This window comes from Equus asinus, chromosome 6, assembly GCF_041296235.1.
Source record: "Equus asinus isolate D_3611 breed Donkey chromosome 6, EquAss-T2T_v2, whole genome shotgun sequence".
Classification (NCBI taxonomy): domain Eukaryota; kingdom Metazoa; phylum Chordata; class Mammalia; order Perissodactyla; family Equidae; genus Equus; species Equus asinus.
The window spans coordinates 47874660-47901333 of NC_091795.1; the positions used below are offsets into that span (position 1 = coordinate 47874660).

The 26674-nt window shown below is 49.5% G+C and overlaps 1 protein-coding gene across 13 annotated transcripts; it reads right to left on the bottom strand.

Annotated features, from left to right (window-relative positions):
• Positions 1-574: 574 nt before the first annotated feature.
• On the bottom strand, positions 575-25815 carry CEP68 (centrosomal protein 68). 13 transcript variants are annotated; one of them, XM_014836774.3, is made up of 9 exons: positions 25558-25705; positions 19333-19385; positions 16117-16516; positions 12931-14457; positions 11321-11443; positions 8793-8889; positions 5075-5247; positions 4025-4094; positions 575-1949 (listed from the first exon to the last, which is right to left on the bottom strand). In XM_014836774.3, the coding sequence occupies exons 3-8, from the start codon at positions 16465-16467 to the stop codon at positions 4071-4073; spliced, it is 2295 nt and encodes a 764-aa protein (XP_014692260.2). In that variant the 5' UTR covers positions 16468-16516; positions 19333-19385; positions 25558-25705; the 3' UTR covers positions 575-1949; positions 4025-4070. The 13 variants fall into 13 exon arrangements, with proteins under 13 accessions (XP_014692260.2, XP_044628514.2, XP_070368814.1 ...); XM_044772579.2 differs by adding an exon at positions 18448-18495 and having other exon boundaries at positions 575-4094; positions 25558-25701; XM_070512713.1 differs by adding an exon at positions 18448-18495 and having other exon boundaries at positions 575-4094; positions 16378-16516; positions 25558-25697.
• Between the last annotated feature and the right edge of the window lie 859 nt (positions 25816-26674).

Below are 26674 nucleotides of genomic sequence, written 5' to 3' on the forward strand. Positions count from 1 at the left end.
ACCATTTGAAATGGCTTCATTGATCAACATTTTGTTAATTCATCTGTGGTAGAGGTGGGAAAGCAGCACACCTTTCCTAATTGGCAACGATCAGACTAATGCGTGTGCTGTATAATACTGTTTCCTCCGTGCTCGAGTCAGATGTCAGCTGTTTTATCCTCCACAACTGTATAACTTAGAGTGGAGGAGAGTTAAAGCATTCAAGTAGAAAGCAGGAAATTTATTACTTGATTGCCCTAATTTTAGAAATTATATCCCTAAAAATTAACTGAAAACACAAAGGCTGGGTGGGAATGATAAATGAGAGAAATATATTTATTTCAGTGGAATTTTGCACATGTGAAAAATTTTGTTAAATAGGACCTTAAAGATCCTAAGGTTTGTTTTATTGTGGGAAACAAAAATCTTCTGCTAACACTGGCATTTTAAGGTGATAGAAATCAGAGATTGTTTCCTTGGGGTTGAAGTAGCAGCCAAAACATTTTTTACTTAGAGGCTTGGGATGTGGTTGTTGGCAACACATTTTATGGTGGGGTCTTTAATTCAATGATAAAATCTAAACTAAAAACAAGCCAAAAATTACAGGTTTTTTTATTTTCACTCAACAGGCAATTGAAATACATGGTACAAAAATAAGTGGTAAGATTATTGTAAAATGAAATGGACAGAATAAATATTCAATTTAATTTTCCATCTATGAGAATTTCACAATAAAATCATAGTTTACTTTGTATTATAGATGTGCTTGTTGGATCTATTCATCCTCACATAAGGCAACTGAAAAATTCCTCAAGTTACCAATAGTTAATTTATTTGGGTGAAGATCTTTTTTTTAATGCTTCAAAAGGTTTGCATTCTGCCTTACCAATACCGTATAAAGGGGGAAGGAATTTAGAAACTGTTTTTTGAATTAGATAAGTGACACAAATGTTAGACAGTGTGATGCTGTGCACTTCAGTTCTATACAGCAAGCTCAAACCATCAGCTCATTATTCTTGGTGAGTTAGAAAAAACCATTACATAAATTTAAGATGTAAGCATATTTACACACTTATTTAGTTTTGAAAATTCTAGTGTTCTTTCCCCCATGGCAGTCAAGACTGGGGCTTACCACAGGCCGTTGCAGCGTGCTTCGTTATTTGCTTTTATGAATATGCCAATAAATGCAGTTTTGTAAATAACATTCCCACTTCTCCCATTTTCAAGTACAAACATTTCAAGCTACTATGGCCTTTAATAATTTGTCCACTTAAAGGGAATTACTGCTTATTGGCATTTTGAATGTAAGTGGCTGCCATGAATTAGCTTACATAAGTGAAGAGTGTTCTGAACCCTGAGCAGTCACAGTCTCTGGGAAATCCTTGCAGAATGATAGCTGTTCTGGTCTGAGCAGTAACTTACTGTTTTTGACTGAAATATCCCTTAGCACACATGTTGCCACTGTAGCGTATTTTACAGCAACCCTTCTTTATGTTCCCATTTAAGCTTCAGAACAGCCCTGTATTGACATTGTCTCCTATTTGCAGATGAGCTTAGCCATGGAGCTGCAACAAGAAGCCAGGTCTCAAAACTGCCTGTCTGGCTCTTAGTACTGTGCCTTCCCTGTGGACTTAAGTTCTAATTTAAAGGAACTACTAGGAAATTTTACTACAGGTACACTTGGTTTGGTATTTCATAACCACTGTCACGTCACTGCAGGCCACTGTTGTCTTTAAGGCTAACGTGTACCACAGCACACTGGCCAGCCAGGCTACTTGAATCTAACCCAGCCATGTCTCCTGATAGAAATGCTGCTGGTAGCGTCTTCCTAGGCCCAAACAGTTTCAGCTTGAGTTCTAAAGGAGGTCTTAGACTTCTTAAAGCACTGCTGAAGATCTAACTAACAGTTGTGTTGATACTCTTCAGTGGCATTCACGGCTAGGTCCAGAGTAAGCACCCTTCAGTCACACCTTATTTCAAAGGAAATGAACAAAAATATCTTAGATCATTTCTGGGTAAAGTAGTACTTTCTTGGGAAACAGGGCACTCTGAAATAAAATATTCTATGAAAATTCCTGTCAGTTGAAGCTGATTATAATTAGGTTGAATGGGAAAACAATGGCATATTCAGCATTCAGTTGCTATAATATTGGCCAGTTTGTTTCTATAGGGTTGTCATCTTCAATCTTTTGGCTAACTAAGAGACCTATCCAATACTAGTAAATAAATGGGTTTAACTCCTGAGGGCTATCCTGTAACATACTCAAGTGGCAAGGCATGTCCCAATTTACAGCCACATTAGAGAGAAAGTGAAATACATCAATTTAAGAATAGGGCCATCAGACATATCTGCCTTTTTAACTAATTCTAGGCTTTTAAGACTGTTTAACAAATATAATTATTTGCTAGGGAGGTGTTTTGTGTTGTCTTTTTAAATCTGTGCATGGAACCAAGATTAATATGGAGATGGCAGAATCATAATACAGTTTAATTCTGATCCTGCCCTTGAGCAGTATGGTAAATCGTGCCATAGTAGCAGCAGGTGCTTGAAATTCTGCATTTTATTTAGCTACAACTGAACTTTATATAGTTTTCCTTCATAGTTCATCTTTAAACATTAGAATTTAACAGCTTATTTTCCAATCACTGTCAAGTCTGAAGAAATTTTAAAGCAGAAAAGTCATGTTTGATACTTAATTTAATATGGAGGTGGATGAGACAGTGTTAAGATTATGTGGCTCAGCCCCCAAAACCAAAGTCCTAAACTTCTTTTAAAGGAGGTAATTTAGTATTAAAAGTTTTTGTTCTGAAGGGATATCAGAAGTCTGCTTATGAGAATAATTGTTCCAAAGTCACCCTCTTTGGCTTAAGATGACTTATTAATTTCTTTATAAGCCTAAAAAAAATCTTCCTTTCTTAAGCACCCTCCTCAAATGAGAATTTGGAAGGAGTGTGAAAAAAGATCTGTCAGGGCGTATCTCACACATATTTAAGTGTGAAGAACTCTTCCCTTACGTCTTAGCCTATTGTAATACTAAAAATAGATGGGAAAAAAATGTGCTTTCCTCCTTCCATAAACATGGCCCAGTAGAACTTTTTTTAAGTGCTTTTTTGTTTTTGCAGAATCTGTGGTTACCAGCAAGAGCTGAGCATTTTGCTTTGAAAAGATATAAAATCAGTGCTTCAAGTGGTTGATCCATAGATTCTTTTTTTCCATCAAGGTACTCACATGTCAACTCCTAAGCTACAAAGAATTCCCTTTTTTCCTTTATTATTGACAGCCTTAGTTTCTTTAGGTAATCAGGCTGTGTGTTCCTATCCATGCCCTTCCCTGACCTTGGATACTCTTCCAAGGAAGAAGAGGAATGGAGGGCTGGAGGGCTGCATCCTCCTAGACGTACCCTTAAGGTGGATGATTAGTCTGTAGCCCTGCCGAAGCTCAGGGGCAGTTCCTAAGTCCCTCACACATTTTCCTTTAAGATATTAGTTAGGCAGGGAGATGCAGCCAACCCTGAAGATGACAAAAGGTGTCCTAACAGCCCAAAATAATTTGTAGAGGTTCACTTTGTTTAGAACCTTCTTCGGAGAGTTAAAGTCTCTTCTAAAACCTTCAAAGAGGGATTTATAAACATAAGCTTCGTTTTCTGAAAAGACCTAAGTTCCCAGCCAAGCATTCACTTTTTTCAGTCTCTTGGGTCATCTTGTATGCCTGAGAATACCAAGTATCTGGTACCACCTTTTTCATACCAGCCTTCTTTAAATGATCTCAGCAGATGGACTAGTTTAGGAGCTCTGTCTGCCATTTTTAACTAGAATGGGGTGGGGGGAGGAAAGACCTTTAAGTCCTGTTAGCATTATTTTATCAAAAACTGCAAAGCCACATGCTCTTTGTAGAGAAGCACCAAAGGAAAATGGTAGTTTGGAAGGATTCATTTTAAATAAAAATAATAACGCAGTGGCCCTTACTTCAGGGAAGAGAAAGGCATTTTAAAGCTAGTACATTCGTGAAGTTTCCCCCTTGATTTCAGTGTTAAATGGCTCTTACAAGGACTTCCTGAAAGTTTCCCACCAGCCAGATTCGGGCTGACAGATTACATCTCTGCCTGAGAAGATGCCTGAAAGAGAAAGAGAAGCATCTGTTATAGGCAGAATGCCACAGAGGAAGAAATGACAACCTCCGTTCGTTTTAGAACTAAAATTTTCTTTTCTAATATTGCTCAAATTCCTTCCATGAAAACACAGGGACTCCCTGCTCTTGACATCCTTGGATTTTATCCTTTACTTTCTTTTATCTACAGTGAATTCTTGCCTAGAAAATCTGTGTCAAGCACCATATTTTGGTTATAGGAGAGGAATTTCAGAGAAGTATGGTCCAGCTGTGGAATCATAAAGAACATTGGGCAGTGGCAACCCCACAGTGGGCATGAACCCTCTCTGCTCTCTTAGCCCCACTCGCTCTCATTCCCTGGTTGGCCTTCCCAGAGATCAAAAGAGAGTTGTGCTATTAAGTCTCTAAGGCCTGTTACCCCAATCTATCCCCCAGCCCTTTTGGGAAGGGAGTGGGATGAGAAATTGCAGAGGCCCTCTGTGGGAAAGGGAGGCGCAGGGAGTTATCTGTAACTCTGGGTCTCTGCAGGCACTTGGTGCTGTCAGGAGTTGCTTGCAGTTGGAGTACCAAATTAGTTGGGTGAGAAGAGCCAGCAGAACAGGGGGCAACATGACAGCACTATACAGGAGAACCGTACACATGCAAAAATAAAAAGGTAGGTTTTGCCACTCTTTTCCTTGAGTGGCTGGAGTGGTGGTAAAGGGACTGTCATAAATGGGAGCCTGGGGCACCCTAGTCTAGAGCAGGGGTGAAACTGAGTAATGGAAAGTACCCAGGTGAGCCTTCATCATCATAGAAAGACCCCCAGCCTTCTTCCTGGCAATGGTAGCAACTCCCTTTTCAGTATCAGGGGCTTCTCCCAGCATCTCATTTCTTTAGCTCAACAAGCTTCTAAGAAACAGCCAACTGTTAGAGCAGGAGCTCAATACCCTAATCCAGCACTGGGGTCTACAGACAGATTTTCTTCTCTTGGGTTCTTCTCCTTACCAGGCTAATGCCCTTCACGTCGGCGCTCCTGTGTGTCACTGGCATGTTGTCAGGGATGAGGTTGCAGCCAGCCAACATGTCCAGAGAGGCTAAAATAGTGTCATACAGGTGATCTGCGTGGCTCTCTAGCTCACTGGGCTGCTTCGAGATCCTCCTGAGGACATCCTTTAACACTGACAAATGAGGTTCAAAGCAATTAGGCCAAAAAAACCATGCAAGTTTATTTTCAAAAGAACATACAAGGGTGTAGCATTTTACATAAAATAGGACCATGGTAATAGTCTAAGAATGTCCACTCTTTTTAAACAGTCACTCTCCAGGGGACTGCTGTTGTACTGGAGGGATCTATGTTGTTAACTTCTGATTAAAGCTGAGAGAAGAATTTCAGTGGCTCCACTTTGAAATTACAGTCATGTACTGCTTAATGACAAGAATAGCATCGTTAGGTGATTTCATCATTATGCGAACATCAGAGAGCGTACTCACAAACCTAGAAGGTGTAGCCTACTACAAACCTAGAAGATGTAGCCTACTACACACCTAGGCTATATGGTACTAATCTTATAGGATCACTGTCGTATATGCAGTTTGTCATTGACCCAAACATCATTATGTGGCGCATGACTGTACATAATTCACAAAAGGAGACACAAACATGGTTCTCTGGGGACTGGTAGGTATTATCTGACTTTTAGAGAGAAGGCACAGGGCACATGGAGATCCTGTGGGGCAGAAGGCTTAAATGAAACAAAACAACATGCCAAGATTCGGACGCTGGGTCCTGCTACCAGGTCCTATCAGCTGCTTTTGGCTGGGGGAGTGTCAGCATGTAAATGGGTGTCCAGTATTGTATTTGGGAATGCTTGCGAACCCTTTTTTGTGGGTCCTAAATGAACAAACTCAAAAGCAAGTTATCTGAAAGCAGGCTAAGACAAGATGGTTAGTGAGGCCAAGGGTTCATTTGAGGAAGGGATGGGCTAGGTTCAGAATGCACAGTTGTGTTTTTCTCTTAAAAACGATTTCCTTTGTTGAACTCAAAGGCTGCTTTAGCTTCCTGTGCCTTTATCAGCTGTGCTAACACTCTCCCTAGTTTCCTGCCACAGCTGCAATGTCTGCCAGCAGCGGAAAGGAAAGGGGAAGCTGCCTATCTGCAGAGGATGCTGACGGATGGGCAGAAGGAGAAGGAACACAGGCTGCCTGTGTTGAGATCAGCCCCTGGGGAAGCCGCATCACTGCAGCAACATCAGGGCAAAGTGCCATCCTGACCACTCACGAGAGCTGGCCAGGCTGGCAGAGGAATGCAGCAAGGGTGTGTGGTACAGCTCGCCTGTAAGGGTGACCGGGCTGGGTTCTCCCCTCCACCATCACCAGACCTTTGCTCATCCTCCTGTGTGTGGTCAGTGGAATTCAGGGAACCTTTATTTCACTGAACTTTTATTTTACAATGTTAGACTATTTGGTTGGGGCCATGTGAGAGGAAAGCTGGGAAGGGGAATGAAATAGCCTTTCTCAGTGAGACTCATCTTTTACTTGAATACATGCATACAGGGGCCTGGTTCAGCTTAATGTCAATAGGTTCCAGTCATTTGATCAGTATAAGGAGTCTGGGTGTGAGACAGGATCGTCAACTTGTAACTGGGTCAAAATGTAGTGAAAATCTGCCAGATTTCTGGGGGGAGGCCTTTGGCAGGAGGCTGACATAGAGACATTTTAGAGGGGGAATTAATTTGGCTTCCCATCCCTAAGGTTATATTCGTGGCTGAGGAAGAAAGCAGGCTCTGAGGAAGCTGGACAGGAGTGTTTGTGCTTGGGCTCTAGTGACCCTGGCAGGGTGCTCTGGAGAAAGGAGGACAGCCACGCACCTAACTGGAGAGACCCTGTGAATGTCAAGGAAATGTGATTTTCACAATAGCAATTATTCCAAGTGAGGATGGGGAGCGGCAGAGTGTCAATCTGAAAGAGCCTGGATACATATCTGAAAACCACAGAAAACCCAAAAGCCTCTTCTTTTGGCAGTAAAATACTTTTAGACTCCTTTTAAGAGAAGGGCAAAGTTGGATATTCTTATTACAGATTAAGCACTGAGAAGTATTACTTCATTGATTTTTAAATGACAGTCAAAGAACCTGTAGCTTTTACAAGGCCCACTGTTAATGTGGCCTCCGGAAGAGCTTCCATTATTGAGCTCTTTCCCTTCCTGCTCAGGCCCCTGCACCTCCAGATACTGAGGGCAGCCTGGGAGCCGGCATTGGAGGCCTCAAGCCAGGGCGCCACTCCTTGTGTGGCCCCAGGCAAATTCACAACTCTGTGAGGTGAGAGTAATAATAGTATCCATCTCACAGAGCTGTGATTAAATGGAAAAAAAATTGATATGTCAACTGCTTCAGCTCAGCGCTTGGCACACGGTGTTCAGTAAAATGCTGGTGTAATTAAAGAAGCTTGGCATATTGAATTTCTGCCTCAATAAAAACCAAAAAACCCTAGTGCAAGAGAACACCAGAAGAGTCAAAGTCCTCCCCAAGGCAGGGGCTCGGGCGGATGGCTCCCATAACTCACACTGGATAATCACCGCCCTGCTGCAAGCCCTTCAGGGCTCCCTATCCCCGAGGGCAGTTCTCAACCCCGTGATTCTTCTTCCAAGGGGGCATCTGGCAACATCTGGAGATATTCTGGGTTGTCACAACTGGAGAGGAGGTGCTGCTGGCATCTAATGGGTAGAGGCCAGGGATGCTACTGACCATCAAGCAATGCACAGGACAAGTCCTCGCAACAAAGAATCCTGCAGGCCAAAATGTCAGTGGTCCCGAGGTTGAGAAGCTGTTGTATGCCACCTCCGTAACAAGTACCCGCCCCCCACTTTTGGTCAGGCAAGTGCAACCTCATTGCCTCTCAAGCCTGTGGGTTCTGCCTAGCTTTGCTTATGCTGTTTGCTTCCAGTGTAAACCCCACTTCACTCCAAAACTGAGGCATAATACGACAGGCTCTTTTAGCACTTGGTTCTTCAGTCTTAAAGGAAAAATGAGGGGCTGATTTTGGGGGCCCATCAGTTTACTGCTTCAACCTAACCTCTAGCTCATCCTCCTTATTATATCCGCCCCCAGCAAGGACAACAACAATTGCAAATCCTTGTACCCTGCGTGCTTAGACATACTCTTGAAGTCTATGATTTTTACATTTTCTAAATTGGGAACCCACCCTGCAAAAGGGGCTTGAGCCTAGTTTGAGCACCACTGTCCACCTGTGCTCGCTCTATCGGTTCATTTCATCCTTCAGGCTATTCCCTTAGAAGAGACCAACTGCTCTCCCACCCTGAAACAAATCCTTCTCCAAAGCAGAGAACTACAGAGGGGTTCAACCTGTGCTGGGAAAGGGGGGAATCTCTGAGGGCTCCCCACTGTGAACACCCTAGCAGAAAACCAAAGACGTCTGGATTAAAACCAGCATTCCCACCCAGGAGCCCATCAGGAAAAAATAAAAGCAGAAGCAAAAATGTTGTTCTTGCAGGCTTGACGCCTAACTTCCACTCGGCTTACCTTTAGGACTGCCATGGCCTCACCGTGTGGCTGCCAGGGCAGTGAGGATGTGAGGGGCTGGCAGACAGGAAATCTAAGACAATGGGTGCATATGGGAGGGGCTCCTGACCAGTGACACGCGGGTCACTGGGCCTGCTGCCAAGAGGGATTAAGCGCTGGCTAAATCAAAACCCCAAGCATCTTACCTGGAGTATTATCCAGCAGGCACTGGAGAAGAATCTCTCCTTTCTGTAAGACACTCTCCGTCAGGAACTGGTGTTCATCTATATCTTTCTTAAATTGCTTAAAGCATATCAGAAAAAAAAAGAAGAAAGCTTTGTTACTATCGTTTTGTAAAAGTTACTCAAAATGATCCCTTGCAGGGAGCCTGATTGCCCTCCAATGTGGAAGATAAACCCACTCAGTCTTCAGAATTCCCCAAGTAAACAGTGCAATAGTTTAACTTCACCTTCTTTGAATCAAAGGTACATACAGAGTCAATCCTTTTTTACAATTTAACAAAAGTTTTCTTTTCCCTGGCAGAGCCTGGCTCATGAACAGCCTAAAGTCAGGGTTTCCTTCCTGTGCCACATCTCACTGGCTTCTCTTAGAACTCACAGGCCTATGGGATTCTCAAAACACAGTCTTCTCTTCTAATGGACGTGTAAGAACCACAAAAGAGATGCTGTGAACTTGACCACAGGGAGCCGCCGCCTCCACCGAGTCCTGCCTCCATGTCCTCCTCTATGTGGACAGGCCTCGAGAAGCCTCTGTGAGTCTCCTAAGCAGCTGATTTGTTTTCCCCTCATCACTACCAAGCTGACTGTTTTTGATGTTCCTTTAGCTGCTAAGAAATGTAAAGTCAAATCCATGCCCACCTTCAGTACAGTGTGCAGAACTTGGCCGTTCACATTCTGAAGTTAAGATTTTACTGTTGGATTTACTATGTTCCTGTCTTCACTTTTCCTTTGCCTATTATTTTATTCTTTAGCACTCCGTAGTTTATATGCTGCCACAAACTCACTGTGTTATTAAGACAAACTGTGAGTATATGAGACAGAGTCAGGGTTAAAATATGTGAACACACACACTTGCTTATATTAGGTATCTAAGCAGGGGTCAAGGTAGCTCATACATATGCATGAGCCATGCACCATTCTGGGTGGGGAATGGGTTGGCAGTATAGTCCTACTCTGTGACACAGTTGTGTGGGTGACAGCAGAGGGCTAGGCTTCACTGACCTACAGGGGTAACTCCCAGCTTAGATCTCGGCTCTACCCACAAAGCAAGATAGTTGCTTCTGGCTAGCCTGGAAGTTGAGGCAAAGGACAGAATGACGGACAAATGGAGGGAATGGAGTTGTTCTACTTGATATCCGCTCCGATGGCGGCGGGGCTGAGGCACCCTGGAAAGGCCACCCAGGTAAGTCTAAGGATGGCAGTTCCATCGCCTGCAGTGGCACTGCCCCTGGGCCTCCTGGGGGTGGGCCCTGCACTGCTATGTGCATGCACTCGGGGGCTACACACAAAGACCTCACACTCAGCCTTCCTCTCCTGCCTCAAGTGCACTCCAGGCAAGGAACTCATGGCCATCCTGCTCCACCCAGCAGGAAACAGCATTCCCACTAGGGTATGGCAGCTGGCACACCCCGGCCAGGCCCCTCCCCTAAATTTTAGTTGGCTTCACATTGAAAAACAAAGTCCCTCTGCTGCAGTCAGGCCAGGGTGTTTGGCCCTGGCCCAGGCACGTGTAAATCACCCTCTTCTTCTGAAGGCACATGGTCAGGTTATAGATGGTGGTAGAAATTCAAAGAACTGTCCTAGGAAACCCTTTCTCGAGTAGCACTGGGCTCAGATCACAAATATCACCTCTGCTCCTTCAGAAGAGGTTAGAAAGGCTTGGCCAACCAGACATGCTAGAAGTCGGCAGGCAGTTCAGTCAAGTTAATGTTATACTTTGGGCAACTGTACATCATCCAATTCAGAACACTTCGCAGAATGAAGGGGGATCTACTGATAATTATGCCGGAATAGCAGGCACAAACTGTTACCCTAAATACATCTGATCTTAAGTCAAGTTACCCAGAAGCCGAAATCAAAGAGATTTTTAAAATAACAAAACCTTAATGAAAAAGAGGCAAAAAACCCCAAAACCAAAACATACCGAGAAGCTAATCAAGTTGTATTTTTGTTTAAATATCATCACAATGCCCTGTGTATTTTCTGGAGTCAGTATGATTTCCACTCAAATCCTTGAATACCAGTCTGTGCTGTCTGATAGGACCTTCGGCACACTGTTCAGTATGGCGGCCACTAGATAAATGTGATGATCCAACACTTGGAACTTTCAGTCCAGTGTGGCCAGTGCAGCTGAGAAGTCGGAATGGATAACTTTACTATAACAGCCCTGTGTGATAGTGACTCCGTAACAGTGCAGAGCGATGCTTATCAATCCCTGAGACATTTGGAAAATTACACTGCAAATCACACTTAAGTATTTTTGATTGAGCATAAATATATTTTCTCCAAACTCTATTTGGCCTGGGAAATAACATACATTTTACAGTTTTTCAGCATTAAGAATTTGAAAAGGGAGCTCTGATTAGATTTCAGGTGAAACCGTCAATTGAGCCACAACATACCAAGCATCTGTGATTTAAGAATTTACTTGGTAATCAAGTAATTTAGCCACCACTCTGGTGAGTGGGCAGCCAGAAGCCAGGACCACACATTACCCGGTAAAGCTGCAGAGAAGACCTGAGACCTGTGAGATTGGACTTGGCTGGAGTCAAGTGGTTGGTAACGTCTGCTACGTTATACAGCCAGCGGATCAGCTCTTCTAGCTGACAGCAAAATGTCTGTGTAGACAAGTAAAAGAACACACGGGGTTACTGACCGAACTGCTGTTTACATTTTCAAGACTGCAACTATCCAGGGGGTTCCTGGAAACAGCCTGTGCACCCTTCTAAGCTCCCCTCACTGGAAGCCTTAGTCTCCTCTCTCCTGCCCTGACTGGCCCCACTCTATGACTCCAGACTTCCACCAAGGCAAGAGGAAGAGCCCCACCTTGGCTCTGTATCCCCTCAGCCTGATGGGACACCAAAAACGACAGGCTGAGAAAGGCCAGCCCTGCATGTGGGACTAGAGCAGCTAAGGTAAGGGCAGGGATGGGAACAGCCCAGAAGAGGTACACAGAAACCAGTTCTCACGTCAGCACCATTGCTAACTACCGAATTGTCATGGGGAAAATGGGAACAGAAAATCAGTGACTATAATCGTGCCTAACCTGAACCTGCAGCCAAACAACCAAATTCAAACTGCTTGTCCCTCTTCTCTCCCACACTGCCCAGGGAGCCAGGGCCCTGGGCTCCTGCCAGCCGCACACCCAGGGGAGTCTGAGCCAAACACTTTCCCTCATGGTATCTCAATCTTTTATCATAAAAGAGGGCACAGGCTAACATCCATCCTACCCACTTCACAGGGCAAATAAAATAATCCACGGGGCAGGTGAAAGCCCCCTTCCAGTGCTAGGAAATGTCTGGGGTGTGGGCTCATGGGGCACGGCCCTCTGGCCCACAGCCCTGCCGTGGTGTGGATGCAGTGTCCATGTGCTCAGCCAGGAGGCAGCCTGTGTGGCTCTCCAAGTGTGTGGGGAGCCACACTCCTGATGCTGCGCCAGGGGCTGTGCAAAGCCCTTGACGCAAATGATTCCATTTATCCACACATCCCAAGGAGGGAAGGCTCTCCATTTTCAGGGACTGAGCCAAAATTCAGAGACAGCAGTGCCATGATTCAAATGCAGATCTGCCTGACACTGACGACACTAGGCTGCAGAGTATTCATTCTATCTCTGGATACTCAGAGGTGGCCCACAAGAGAAGGTTTGGTGGCCACGGCACATCTAACGCCCCTGACTCTGCAGTTACCCCACGTCATCAGAAGGAAGCTCTGAGAAGCCCTGCAGTCAAGAAAGCACTCCTTTTGTTTAGCCCAGTGTTTCCTGAAGGCATCTGAGCACAAGCCCTTTTTGTGCAGAGAACCTCTCAGGCCTCAAGGTCAGGAGCCTTGCAGAGCAGCCTGGGGCAGGGGTCTAGAGCTCAGGTTCCAGCCCTTGCTAATTGTGAGTGTGCAGTAACCTCACCTCTCGCTGCCTTCTTCTCCAAACTGTGAAATGAGAACAATAGCTAACCGGGTAGAGCTGTGAGGACTGAACAGCATAAGGTGCAGTACAGTGCCTGCCAGATGAAAAGTGCTCAGTGTTACTACGTTTTATGATGATGTTAATGGACTGGGGGAAGAGGAGACAAGACGCCTCTACACGAAGCCTCTTAAACGTTGAGTTTACCTTCACACACTGCACGAGTGATTCTTTTCCCTGCTCTCCTCCTCTCCGGGGAGGCTGCCCGTCAGCATCTGGATCTGAGAATGCCCGCCGGTCCAACATAGCTGGCAAGCAGGAACATGTTCTCAGCGGTCCAGAGGAGACCCCCAGGGCCTGGCCACTCCCCAGACCGCCTGTCACTGCAGAGTCCCTTGCATGGACGAAGGAGCGCAGCAAACAGTGGTTCTGGCCCTCAGGGCCCCTGGACCCTCTGCGGGCAGGCCTGGAGGGAAGCTGGCTTTGGCTGGAGTCCGATGGGAGGGAAGCTGGCCCATCACTGTCTGACACGTCCAGGGAGCTCTGCCCTTTGGGAGCCCCGGTGGGCAGGGTCACCACAGTAGGAATGGAACCTAGATAAGAAACCAAGCTAGAAACCTGCGTCAGCCGAGTGGGCAGGGCAAGGTACTCGTCGTCACTTTCCACCTCCTCCTCTGATTTCCATCCAGACTCCATGCAGGCACGGCGCCGGATACTCTGGCTGGTCCCTTTCTCTCTTTCTGGCCCGGGTGAAGGCCACCCTCTGTCCCATGTCTTCAGCTGGGGAAGGCCCACCTCAAGGTGCTTGCCCACAGGCAGCCAGTCCCTCACACCCCTCAGGGCTGGCTCTTTGCTCTCCCAAGGAGCATCTGTACTGCCTGGGGCTCTGGGGGTAGATGCAAGCAGTCTACGAGACGCCAGCCCCATGCCACCCTGCTTCTGGGGTATTCCAGAGGGCCACCGCTTAAGGTCCGGCTCTCTGGGCCCTGAGAATGGCAGGGCAGTGGCCTGTGCTGGTGGGCACCTGTGGGAGATATCAGTGGGTGACTTCAGCGTGCTTGCTGGGGAAACAGAGAAGCTATCCAGGTCTACACCTGAGTCCTGCAGGACAGGGTCAGCCAGCACATGGCTGTCAAGGTGCTTCAGGAGCTGAGGCCCGGGCCGCAGTGGGTAAGTATAGTCCAGGAGGTCTTCATACTCTTTATTCGGGTTCCAGAGGGGAGAGTGGCGGTCGGGGGAAGGGGGCAGGGAATCTGGCAGCACGCAGGCCCAGTACTCGGCCTGGAAGGAGAGGCGCCTCCTGCCCAGCCCAGGAGCATCACCCCCAGAGAACACAGGCTGTGGCGACCACTGGAGCCGAGGCCCTGGCCGCCCCACAGAGGGGGCTGACTGGGGGACGACCAGCTCCAGGGAGGAGACCTTGGCAAGGGAGCAACTTCGAGGTTCCGCCTTCTCTTGGTGACCCTGGAGACTGCTGCCGGGGGACGAGGCGGAGCCGCTGCAGCTGGAAAACTGCGGAGCAGCAGCACCTGGGCTCACCCCAGACCTCCACCTTGACGGGAAAGGGAAACCTGAGATGTGAGGCTGTTGGCTGAGGTCCAGCACCCGGGGTGACTCAACTGGGGACAGGTCCTCTTCGGTGTCAGCATCATGTCCTGAGCAAAGGGCTGTGGCTCTGGGAACGGTAAGGGTCTGAGGTAGCTCCTCTGAGGCAGAAAGCCTGGTCTCCTCCATCTGCAATGATAAGAGCGAAGAAAGAACACTCAGGGGAAAATAGGCAAACTGAATGTCTTTCTTAGATGACAACTCGGAGTTTTTTTGGGGGGCCCAGGTGATGTTCGGGAAAGGTCCTGAAATCAAGAGTCAGCTCCTGATGCAAGAATCAGACAGAGTGCGCTGCTAGTGGCCGGCACCAAGGTCACCCTGCTCTGGGAAGCAGATTGTCTTCCCCAACTGATCCCCTACTTGGTCCTGTCAAAGGTTCCTCCTCCACAGACACCCAGTTGCCAGTGAGCAGAGCTCAGACAGCTCTGTCATGTGAAGATGGAACTCACTGCCTCGCCTTTGACAAGTGTGTCCTGGGCAGACGAAACCTCAATCATTCTGTCACCGACAGGAGACACATCCAAACCCAGCAGGCAGGTGACCCACCAGACTCCACCAGGCTCAGCTCAGATGCCAGCGTTAACTGCACACTGGCAAAATGAGTCGTTCATCTCAGCCTCTTCACTCTGAATCTTTACTCTGCTCCAGGAAGAACTTTCCCCAAGGGAGGCAGGACGGCACCGTGGTTAAGGGCATGGGCTTTGGAACCAGACAGACCTGACGCCAAGCACCTTCCAGATATGTGACTTTGAGCCTGACTTCCCTTACCTGTAAAACAGGAATAGTCAGAGGACCACTTCCTCAGGACCTGAGGATTATGTGAGCTCATGTGGGAAAAGCACAGGGCGAGAGCTTTATGTGCACACCAGACGCAGACTCACGAAGCGGCCCACTTCTGTGTTTGCTGATTTGCTTCCTGCCTCACTCAATCTCTGACTCATGGGTGCCTTGAGCCTCCCTAGGCCCCCGCCTTTCAGGCAGGTGGGCCCAGCTTCTGTTTCCTCCCAGACCATCTTGCTCAGAGCCTCCTCACAGGATGGGGCTCCAGAGGGGCAGCACGCAGCTGCCAAGCCCACAACGATACTGAAGAGATCAAGCCATTCCCACAAAAGGCCTTGGCAAGCAGAACATAATAGGACGTCAGAGCTGGGAGGGACAGGTCATTCAGTCACCTTCCCAATTATGCTGAGGGCCTGAAAGATTTGGTGATTTGTCTGAGGTCACAGAGCCAGGCAGGGCTCTCTGCTCCATGTGACTCCCACCAGGCAAGGCCGCCGTGCAGTCAGGGAGGCCCAAGAAACTCTCCCTGCCCAGGGACAGTACTGCCTACTACATGGGCTCCACAGCTCTGCTAGGTTCCCTGGGTCCCCAGGAGATACAGTCTCAGAGGCCTCAGGAGCAGAAAGCCCTGGACCCTCCTTCCCCAAGTCTCCTTAGGGCCCCGGAGCCTTCAGATCACTGAGTCAGAAACAGGATGTGGCTCGCCCTGTCAGAGCTCCTCTGGCTGGCCCATTGGGCAGTAGGTCTTGGCCACACCATCCCCGGTCCTCAAAAGGTCACCAGTCACACTCTTGAGGAATAGGAGCTGCTGTGGACAGAGGACCCTGCTGGCCCCAAGGCCCTGCTCTCCAGGTGAACCTATAAAACAGATCATCACACCCAAGCTCGCCCAATTCCCCACCTTGTACAGGGGCTGGGAAAGCATGTAAGATGGTGAGAAAATGCCGGGACATACTCCAAAAGGACAGCACTAGGTAAACCCACAGTCCCATTTACCTCAGTACCTACCTGGCTTCCCACGGAGTGCGAAAGGTCTCCAGTCCCCATGCTGGTAGGAGGAAGCAGGCAACCGAACACAGGCTTGGAGCCACCAGGCTCCCAGCTGGCGTCACTGGCCTGCGGCTGGTAGGCTCCAGAGGGACCAGGGCTGGCCCCACCGCAGCAGGCAGTGACAGGGAGCCCCTCTGCCCGCCACACAGGGGAGGCGGGCCCTCCCTCAGCTTCCAGGCGTGGCAGCTGCTCCCCGCTCACGGGCCCTGGGGTGCCCACCTCCTGCTCCCTGCAGCTCCACCTCCTGTAGGATGGGGCCTTTGTGTCCTCAGATGTTTCTACCTCTGCCTTTTCTTCTCCCAGGGCCATTGAGATGTCCGTAGGTCCCCTGAAGACGCCCCCTGAAACCTGCAGCTCCCTACAAAATGGGAAAGAGAAAGAAAAAGATAAGTTTTCTGCATCTGTGTCCAGGACACCTTGCTTTTTAATGATTAAGACAAACACTTTTTTAGCCAAAGGAAAAAAAGAACAAACATGGCTTCTTCCTCAGAGAAGAAAAGAGCTCCAGCTTTTCCTTGGCTCTAGGCCTTCCACAAGGAGATGCAGGAACCATCATCCTGTCCTCTGCTTTTCCGGGGCCAGTACCAGGCCCAGCAGCGGGTGCCCAGCAGGGACAATGCAGGTCCAATCCGAGACAAGGCTTGGTCCTGCCTAAAATCACCTTTTCGTCCCTGTCCCTTCGGCCCATCCCCAATGAGTAAGGGGCCTGGCTTGGGCCCTCCGGTTCTGTTGTCACAATGCCCTGGTCAGCAGGCACTCTGGCCTGGCTCTGACCACTCTGCTCTAGAAAACAGAAAGTCAGGGCAGGCTCAGGCTTGGCCGAGCCCAGGATGCTCCCTTGGTGCCCAGCAGAGGAGGCAGGAGGACCCTCTCAAAGCCAGAAACCACACTTCAGGCTGTGGAGCAGATGGGGACTTCTCATTCCAAGTGTGAGAGAGAGAGAGGGGGAGGGGGACGGGCAGGGGGAGAGGGAGAGAGAGAGAGAGGGACAGGGACAGGGAGAGGGAGAGAGCACGTGCAAGCGAGAGACAGCAAGTAGGCTAACATGCTAACAAGCAAGCGAGCAGCACACCAGGCAGCCGCTGCCAGGCAAGGGAGAACCAGGGTGAGTGCTCAGGGAGGGAGGAAGGAACGATTTGGAAGCTGGAGCTGAAAATAGGGCTGTTCCAGTAAGAGCTTTAGTGACAACACAGGGAGACCCCTCAGCCTACATGTGCAGGCAAGGGCTGCTGCCGGGAGCACGGCTGGGCTGGGCTGGGGCTGGAAAGCCAGAAAGCTGGCAGGAGGAGAACCCCAGGAGGGTTTGGAAGGCGGGTAAGGAGCAAGTGCCCCCAGGGTTTCGGTGGCCGCCTGGAGTGCACTGGGCCAACCTCAGAGGGAAAAGCTGGGCAGAAATAGCCTGTTTCCTCAGAGCCTGGGAGCAGGAGTGATGGCAAGAGGAGGAGCTGGCGCCAGCAGGGAAGCCTGACAAGGTGGAGGTGGCCATGGACGCGGGCTCATCTGCTCAGCTTGCACACTGGGCAACAGGGCTGGGTGGGAACAGCATGTCACCTGAGACTGCCCTTACCCGAACACGAGCGGGCCCTGCCCGGCTGCCTGGGCACTTGAGGCTCCAGACCCATTCAGAGGCGACCCCAGAGAAGAACATACACCTCACATGTACTCTCATTTACTTCTCACAACCACCACCAGGGGCAGGAACTAAGCTGAAAAACAATTTCTTTGGACAGATAATATGTGGTTCAAACTTAAAATGCACTGTGGACTAAGTCTGCCTCTTCCCCCGTCCCCATCCCTCACTAAGTGAGGTGGTGTGTGCAGGGCATGACGACAGTGCCTGCAGAGTGTGCACCGAGTGTCAGCTAGTGCCGTCAGTGTCACGGGGAGGGAGTGTGTGCATGACAGAGTCACTGTGACAAGTCATCTTGCGAGGAATAATGGACTCCAACAGGGGGAGAAAAAGCAGCCAATTCTTCCGTATAACCAAGGAAAATACTTACTACTAGATATTCCCACAAAAAGAGGCAGTCTCATTAATTTTGCGTGTCCCCTCATCTCCCAGTGCATATGCAGACAAACGCAAAGACCTAGTTAACCCTTCCCTCTCTCTACACAAAAGTAGCAAACGCTACAGGACACTGCTCAGAACCTCACTCTCCTGTCTTTTCTTCTTCTTTTTTTAAACAAAATATCTTGGAGATTTTTCCTTAGCAATACACAGAGAGCTTCCTCGTCCTTTTTCTCACTGCCCAGTACTGCAGCCCACTGTAAGGATGTACTCTAACTTACCTCACCAGTCCCTCCCCGGTGGAGACTGGAGTCACTTCCCGTCTTTTGCTGTGACGAACAATGCTGCAGTGAGTAACACGCACACATCACCTGCACGCAAGCCAGCACACCCACAGCATAAACAGCCAGAAGCAGAACTGCTGAGGCACGGGGTACAGTGGCCCTCTGTGCGTGGCAGCGATTTACACTCCCACCAGCAGCATGCGAGTGCCAGCCTCTTACCCTCATTTCACAGAGGGGGACACCAAGGCTCAGAGAGATTCAGATCCAAGACCGTGTGACTCCAGAACCCAAGCCCTTCATGAACCAGCTGGGGAATGAGTTACAAAACAGACAGGCACTCAAAGTAGACGAGGGAAGAGCTGGCTGGAGGGACTGAGGGATGGGTGACCAAGTCCTGCTGAGCCAGAGACTTCCATGGAGCCACATCCTCACCTTGTGGCTATCTAAGAAACTGCACATGAAGATGCTTGCAGGCAAACTGTTTTCATAACTATGGGAGTAAGCTGAGCCCATGAGATGGAACAATTAGGGTGAAGGCTGAACCTAGCCCACAGCCCCCCCTTTCTCTTTCTTGCTCCATTCCTAGCAACTCTCAAATGGCCAGAGTCGGGCTGTGAGGGGTGGCTACTCCTTTTATTCCCCTACCTCCCCTCCACTAAAGGGTGTGGTCCTGTGACAGCCTGGAATAAGATGATGCTGCGGCAAGAGAGGGGTGCAAACAAATGAGCGCAGTCTTTGTTTTGATAACATATTTTTGATTTGTCTTGTCTGGATCTCATTATTCAAACAAGAAGGTATCCATTTATCGGGGGGGAGGGGATGAGCTAGAATTATAAGCTGTTCAGAAGACACTCTAGATAACTTACAAATATGCATACAAACCTGAGCTAGGTTAACAGTGTCACCAGAGCCCTGCAGCAACCAGGTAAGAAGGTCTGAAATGCAATGATTTTCAAGGAAATGTTACTTCTGAAAAGACAGATTACAGGTGGTTATTTTCTGAGTCTGGATAAGCAGTCCCTTCAGAATTTTACTTATTAATCTGCCTAACAAATCATGCTTTTTTCTCCCGTGCTACACGAGTTTATTATGAGAACCATGAGAGAAAAAACAAGGAAAAAACAAAAAGAGGCCCTCAAAAGTTCATTCCAAATTGTATATAAGACACTACAGAACACAAAGAAAGGGAGAAATCAACTGGGATAGAGATAACCAGTGAAAATTCCTTGAAGTAATAACTGTCAAAGGCAAACCATTTTAAAACATCAATTATGTTGAAGAAAACATCAGCCCAGCAAACGAACGAGTTCTGGATTTCTAGAGCTCAGTCCTGTCCGCGTTTGCCAGGTGGGCAGCTGTCCCCTGCATGCAGGTCCAGCCCTCACCTCCCTAGAGTCTGGATTTTGCACATCATTCCTCCGAAGTCTCTGGGGGTGAAGGTGGAGTGGAGGATTCTGCTTGGACCCTTCCAGTGAGACAGCTTACTCCTTTCCAAAGCAACCAATGGACTGCTCAGACTGATGAAAACGATTCGCTGTGCTAGACCAACACTGTCTCCCAGGTCAGTAGCTGTAAACAATCTACTACTCTCTGTGGGGCCTCGCTGCTCTCAGATCACACACTGTACAGGGTTCCTGGAGGCTAGCAGCTCCATGGCAGGTAGAGGCCTCAGCTGGCCTTCTCCCTAACAGGGAGGCACCAGGAGGTTGGGCTGAGTGAGGAGAGGCCTCACAGCACAATGAACAATGAAATGAACAATGAATTCAACCTTCCATCTGAGGAAGGTCTGTATACCCAGATCTGCCCTGTCCTTGGCCAAACCGAGAAACAAGCCACGTAAGCTGCAGGATGTTCTAGGGATGACCTGGACTTGGCTATTAAAATTCTCCATTAGTTTCCAGGGCCTACAGAGGCCGGATGACCTACCAGATATAATTAGGAGTGATGCAGGCTTGGCTTACTCTTGCCCTACAGTAAAAATATGCTCACACATCACATACGTGGTAACACTAACTCCATAAGCCTGGACATCTGACCCTTCCTGGTATCTGCCTCACCACCCTCGTGCGGTCCTGTCACAGCTGCCAGGGCTTCCTCCCACTCGCTCCTGTCCAGGATCAGAAAGGAGGACTGGCGACTGGGGGGAGGAGTGGTGTTCCTGTCTTAACCAAATCATTCAAATAGATGAATGGTCAAAGAAGGAGGAATCCTTCTCTGATCAAAAAGGACTTTCTCCAGGATTCTCTAAATCACAAGCTCCTTTGAAACAATCTGATCCAGGGGCCGGCCCCGTGGCCGTGTGGTTAAGTTTGCACGTGCCGCTTCAGCGGCCCAGGGTTTCGCTGGTTCGGATCCTGGGCATGGACATGACACCGCTCATCAGACCACGATGAGGCGGTGTCCCACATAGCACAACCAGAGGCACTCACAACTAGAATATACAACTATATACTGGGGGGCTTTGGGGAGAAGTATAAAAAAAAAAGAAGATTGGCAACAGTTGTTAGCTCAGGTGCCAATCTTTAAAAAGAAAGGAAACAATCTGATATCAATTTTGCCCAGGAAGCTCTGTTCCTGAGTACACAGAGAGCCACCTGTACCAGCCACAGAGCAAGCCCTATGAGATCAGGGGCCAAAGCCCTGAGACGACTCCTTGTTTCCACGGGAGGCCCCAGGTGTAAGTGTAAATGCCGTGCACACACACTGGCAGAATCAAGCCTGAGAACCAGACAAAGAAGCTCTCAGTGCTGCTCTTTCTCTAAGAACATGAAGCTGCCCACAAGGAAAGGGGACCGGGTCGGGCAGGACCCAGCACTGTCTGGGTGCTGGAAGGCTTCTCGGGGAACTAGAATGACAGGAGAAAGGAGCTTAAAGGCAGAAGTCAATCCAGGCATAGGAGGCAGCATGAAAGGGGGTAAAGACATACGGGGGGGGGGGGGGGGGCAGGGTGGCAACAAACAGGTCAGTCACAAGAGGCCCAGGCCTGCCACAGAGCAGGGAGGGTGCCAGGAGCACTGTGGCTGGAGGTTTGAGACTGGGAGGCCAATGGCCAAGAGCCCCACTGTTCCACCTGCTCCTTCCCCAGCTGTGGACGCCCTGAAGCCCCTTAGTCCTCTGCATCAACCTTGTCTTTGCTGGGGGGCAGATCACCCTCAGTGCAGTGTCCCCTCCTATGCAGGTAACAGCAAAGCAAAGTGAAAGGAAGAACAGGTTCAAAGCCGTAGAGGGGTGTCTCTGATGGTGTGGCAATGTGCCAACGCCAGCCTCAGGATCCTCGGGCACCTGCAGCTTCCAGCCTTTTCCCCCTAGGCTGCTTCCCTACCTTTTCCTGAGAGTCAAAGAAAGAGTCCTCCAGGGCCCTCAGAGAACCACTGGATCCCTCTGGATCAGTGTGGTGGGAAGGCTGTCACCGGGCTGCTCTCCCCCTGCTTTCTCACTTGCTCACTCACCAGTTGGCTGGCTGACTGGGACCACCAGACAGCCTCACAGCAAAGCCTATCTTCCAACTTGTCATGAGAGGTCTTTAGATGGCCTTTAAAGAGATGCAAATGCCACAGCTACAAGGAGCTTGTCTGAGCTTCCAGCCACCCCTCCCCTCAATCCCAAGCCCTCTGGCCTCAGCAGTCCCTAGATTGTCCCCATTCAACAAAGCTCAATGTATGAGGATGCAGAGGACTGAACATGTCAATCAACTGTATCCTCTGTTCCCAGCAAAGGGCAAGGCAGAAAAACAGCTTCCCTGTAGCAAAAATCGCTCCTACCCACCAAGGAAGCTGGCCCTGGACGACGTGGTCGCAGTTCCACAGGCCATTGCTTTACTGTACTGAAAGTTTCTTGTGAGCCCATCAGGCCACATGTAAGAAGACGGATAAGAATCTTACTGGTTTTCTCAAGAGATGCTATTAAGAATGTCACTCACCTTATCAAAGCATCCCCTTTGGAGAACCCATGGGAGAATTCTCTGGTCCCAGTAATAGAAACAGCTATTCGAGCAGCCAGTTTGTTTTTACATTATAGGTACTGGCAAAACTGATAAAAACTTTCCTTTTTGCTTTGGCTACTAGGAAGCCCAGGGCCAAATCTGCAGTCCTGCACAATTAAAACGTATAGGACAGAGGAACACTCACCTTCTATACTCATCTTACCCTCGACTTCCTCTTACTTTTCTTTTACCTTTTCTGCCTCAATTACTTTTATATAAAATCTTGTTACACTAAAAGTATCTTGGAAAGATTGCTCAAATCACTTTTTGGAATAAAAGAGAACTGTTAAAAACAGAATAAAATAATAAATAGGAAAAAAGCTCCTAAATTCAAGACTTCACTTTTCCAATACCCAAAGAAAACAAAACCTGTTTACTGGTACTTATAAAAAGCAAATGCAGATGCTTATGTCTGTACCTTTCTACTCAAAGTGTCGCCCATGGACGAGCAGCGTCCACACCTCACAGCTTGTTGGGAATACATTCTCAGGCCCCACCAAGAGCCTTGGAATCAGAACCTGCATTTCAGCAAGATCTCCAGGCAAGTGGTAAGCACAATAATGTTTCAGAACACCAGGTGAGTACGCCTGTTTTAGCGCCCTGAAAAGCAACAACTTTCATGGCTTTACAACCATTCATCGAGCACCTCTCTTATGCCAGGCACACAAAGAAGGAAATTTACAGTCCTCGAACTTAACGGCTTTCCAACAGGACACCAGAAAAAAACCCACACCTTGTGGCAGGTTTTTAATGGCTAATTATAGAATGTCACAGCTGGAAGAGAGTCCCCAGAAAGAATAGTATTCCTCAAAAAGGATTCAAGACTCATTGTGGCTATTCTACAAGCAGAACCAGAGACCAGAATTCTCCTATGATAGTTTCAAGTGAGAGGAGGACTGGTATTTCTTTTGGAGACTCCAAATAATTTAAGAGAAACTGATGTGCCAAGGGGACCTACAGCTGTAAGGAAATATACAACTTAGCCTGTTTCCTGCACCAGAAAGTGGTCCAGAAAAACCTGGAAGTGAGGCAACCTCCCCTAGGGGTTGTATCTGCCACCTCCAGGTCTGGCAAATCGGTCTAGAGCCAACAGGAAGGCTTCTTCCACTTTTCACAATGTTTGTGAACAACTTTAAAGACAGGAGACAGTTTCTTCATGAGAAGAGACTTAAGTTATAAGGAGAGACAGCAGCGCAAGCCCACCTCCACAAGCTCTGCCTCTCTGGCTGGACCACCCCTCCCACGGACTTTCTCTCAGCCACATCAGGCCGAGTCTGTCTTCCTCCTCTGCTTTTGTATGACCATTCTGAGTAAGAGACCACATTAAGAGTGTATCAAATACTACTGTAATACTTGGCCAAATTGTTATTTGGCACCTCATCAATCTCTAGTGGATGGTAGGACTACATGCATAAACTATTAATCTTCTATGGAATTCTTTTACTGGGGGGCGGGGAGAATCTGGAAAGGTTTAAGCAATTTTTTAAAATCAAGGAGCAGATAAAGACCAAAGGCAGACAGACCCTGACGGGTGAAGCACTACACAGATACACTCAGTATTAGTGAATCTGTTCAAGTCCCTGTTTATTTTTATCCTAACAACTCCTACAGCAACTGCACATTTTCTTTGTGCGAGGAACTATGATCAGCACTTTATGACAAGATTTTATTTAATATTGAGAACCCATGGAGTAAATACTATTCTAACTCCCATTTTACAGATAAGGAAACTGAGACAGAGTTAAATAACCTGTCCAGGGTTAGTAACACGACAGAGCTAAAGTCTGATTTGACTTCAGAGAGCCAGAGCTCAACTGTCTCCCTAACCTGGAGGAATAACTGGCCCAACAAGTTAAAGGAATTAAAGCGTGTTTTTTTCCTTTTGTCAAGTTTTGGCTACACTGCTGATTTTTTGTTTTCTTTTGGCTTCTTTCAATCACAGAGTGCCTTCTATGTTCCAAGCATTGTGCTAGGGGCTGGGGACACCACGATACAGTGTGCTGTGTAAAAATAGAGGCAAGAGAAGGTAGCCCAAGGCGGGAGTGATTATTAGTGATTATTACTGGAGTGGGAGGAGAGTTATAAAAAGCTTCCAGAAGTGGTGAGTTCTTTGCTCTTTTCTGTGCTGAGTGGAACTGACTGACCAGGTGATGGGGGAACAAGGATGAGAAATGGTGACCTCTACTTCTTTTAACCAAGCCCTTGACCCTTGACGCAACACAGTTTGTAATGCATTTTAACAACGCTCTTCATACTCTGGATCTAGGAACCGTTAGGGTCTTCATGAACGCTACCCATCTTCGTGCCCGCCTCCCTCCACCCCGCAGTGAATTCCCAGTGAGGTCTAATTTACTCTGGAGCAGGTTTCCGCTCATTTTTATTACAAACAATACCCCAAACCCAACCGAATAATTATACAGGGGCTGAAGGAGGTTTTGGACACGCGCCCCTGGGCTGCCGAGAACTGTTCTAGTGATAACGGTTGGAAAGGGTGGCCCTTCTGGGCAAAAAAGTGAGACATCTTGCTTTTTCCCCTCGGCAGCTGGGGACTGCTGCATTCAAGGCGACAAGAAGGCATCCTTCGTCTCCATCTTTCCAGTGGGAATGACCCTGAGCTGGTGAGACAGGGTCTCCGCAGTGGGCCGGATCGGGAGCAGCGCGAGCCCCTTACTCCGGGGCATCGGGGCCTCGGCGAGGGCGCAGGGTAAACAGGGCACGCCCGGGCAGGGGCCGAGAGGGAAGCGAGCCCTCGCGGCCACGGCCAAGCAGCTGCTCGCAAGGGAGGACGAGGACGCGCGCGCCCCCACCTCCGCCCGGCCTCGCCGCGCTCAGGCCCTTCCAACCGCGGCCTCCCACCCCGCCCCGGCTCCGCGGTCGCGGTCCCGACCCGCACCCGCCGTTCCGCCTGCAAAATGGAGGCGAAGGCACGAGGCGCCCCCGCCCCCAGGCAGCTTTTGTGCCCCTCCCGCGGGGGACGCGAGGCGCGGCGGCCCGGCAGGGCCTCGCAGACCCAGAGAGACCGCGCGGCAGAGGGGGCCGGGCCGCCGGGGACCGGGGCTGTCCGGCCGCGGCCCCCAGCGCCGCGGCCCCTCGGACACCGCGGCTGCGCGCCGGCCACTACCTACCGCAGCTCGAGCGCTTCGGACGCCCCAGCCGGGCCTGCAGCGGTGCGCGCGGGCCCAACAGCCCCATACGGCGGCCCCAACGCGGGGGTCCCAGATGCAGACCGCGGCCCTCCCACCCGAGCCTGGAACGCCTGGGGCAGGGCCGAGCGCCGGCCACGCCCTTGGGGCCCGCCCTCCTCCCCGCGGAGGGCGCCCTCGGGGCGGGGCGCCCAATCCCAGCGCTCAGTCCGGAGGCTCGGCCAATGCGCGGCCCGCTCCTGCAAGAAGAGCCCACCCCTTGCGCCTCCGGGCCTATGAGGCCGGATCTTCCTCAAGCGCCTGCCTTCCCTTGCCTCCCGCGCTCGCGGCTCGGGATCGCGTGTTCGCGGCGAGCGGGGTCACGCAGGGGCGCGTCGTCCCGGGCGGGTGGGTGCCGGCGGTCGGCGCGCGCTCTTTCCGTCCTGCAGGCCGCCCCCTGAGTCCTGAGTTCATTCATTCCCTTTGCGCGGGGCGCACGGCTGGGTCCAGGCGCGCCGCTGCGGGGAGGCGGTCCCACGCTCTTTTCCTGTGCGTCTGTTTACATTCGCATCTAAACAACCGGGCGGCGTGTAACCCAGGCCCGAACAGGTGCCGTCGGGCAGAAGCGCCCGAGGAGGGCGAGGTCCCTAGGCCAGGAGGTTTGGGATGGCTTCAGGAGGGAAGTGGGACCTAGGCAGGCCCGAAACGGATGGGAGGGGTGTGAATAAATGAGCCGGGAGCAGCTTAGCGGGTTTCTGATTTTTTTTTTTTTTTTTTTTTTTAGCCTGGTCTGATGGGAAATCGGTGTCGGAGGCCAAGGGGAAGTGAGAGCCAGCCTGTGGGAGGCTAAGATGCACGTCCCCGTTTCACCACAACCCCTCCCCTCCGCCCCTGCCAGCAGTGAGGCCTAGGAGCCTAGTGACACAGCTCTTCAGGTCTTACTGCTCAGGGAATCCTGGGGCCTAGAGGAACTACCACCGGGCGGGGCTGTGGAGGGGGTCACATTGTAACCCCGCGTTCCTCCTTTCTGACGCTTTTCCCAGCAGCAGTTTCAGCGATCTGGCTGCTGTTGAATGCCTCACCAGGTCATAAAACAGCTGTAGGGAGGGTACACGTTCTT

What these genes read in the sequence shown, in the direction of transcription:
- CEP68 (XM_014836773.3), bottom strand. Translation starts at nt 16,467, where the DNA reads ATGGCCCTGGGAGAAGAAAAGGCAGAGGTAGAAACATCTGAGGACACA. An exon ending in CACTCGTGCAGTGTGTGAAG is followed by an intron (nt 11,444 to 12,930) that starts GTAAACTCAACG and finishes TTGTCTACACAG; the next exon opens with ACATTTTGCTGTCAGCTAGA. An exon ending in CCTGCTGGATAATACTCCAG is followed by an intron (nt 5,248 to 8,792) that starts GTAAGATGCTTG and finishes CTCATTTGTCAG; the next exon opens with TGTTAAAGGATGTCCTCAGG.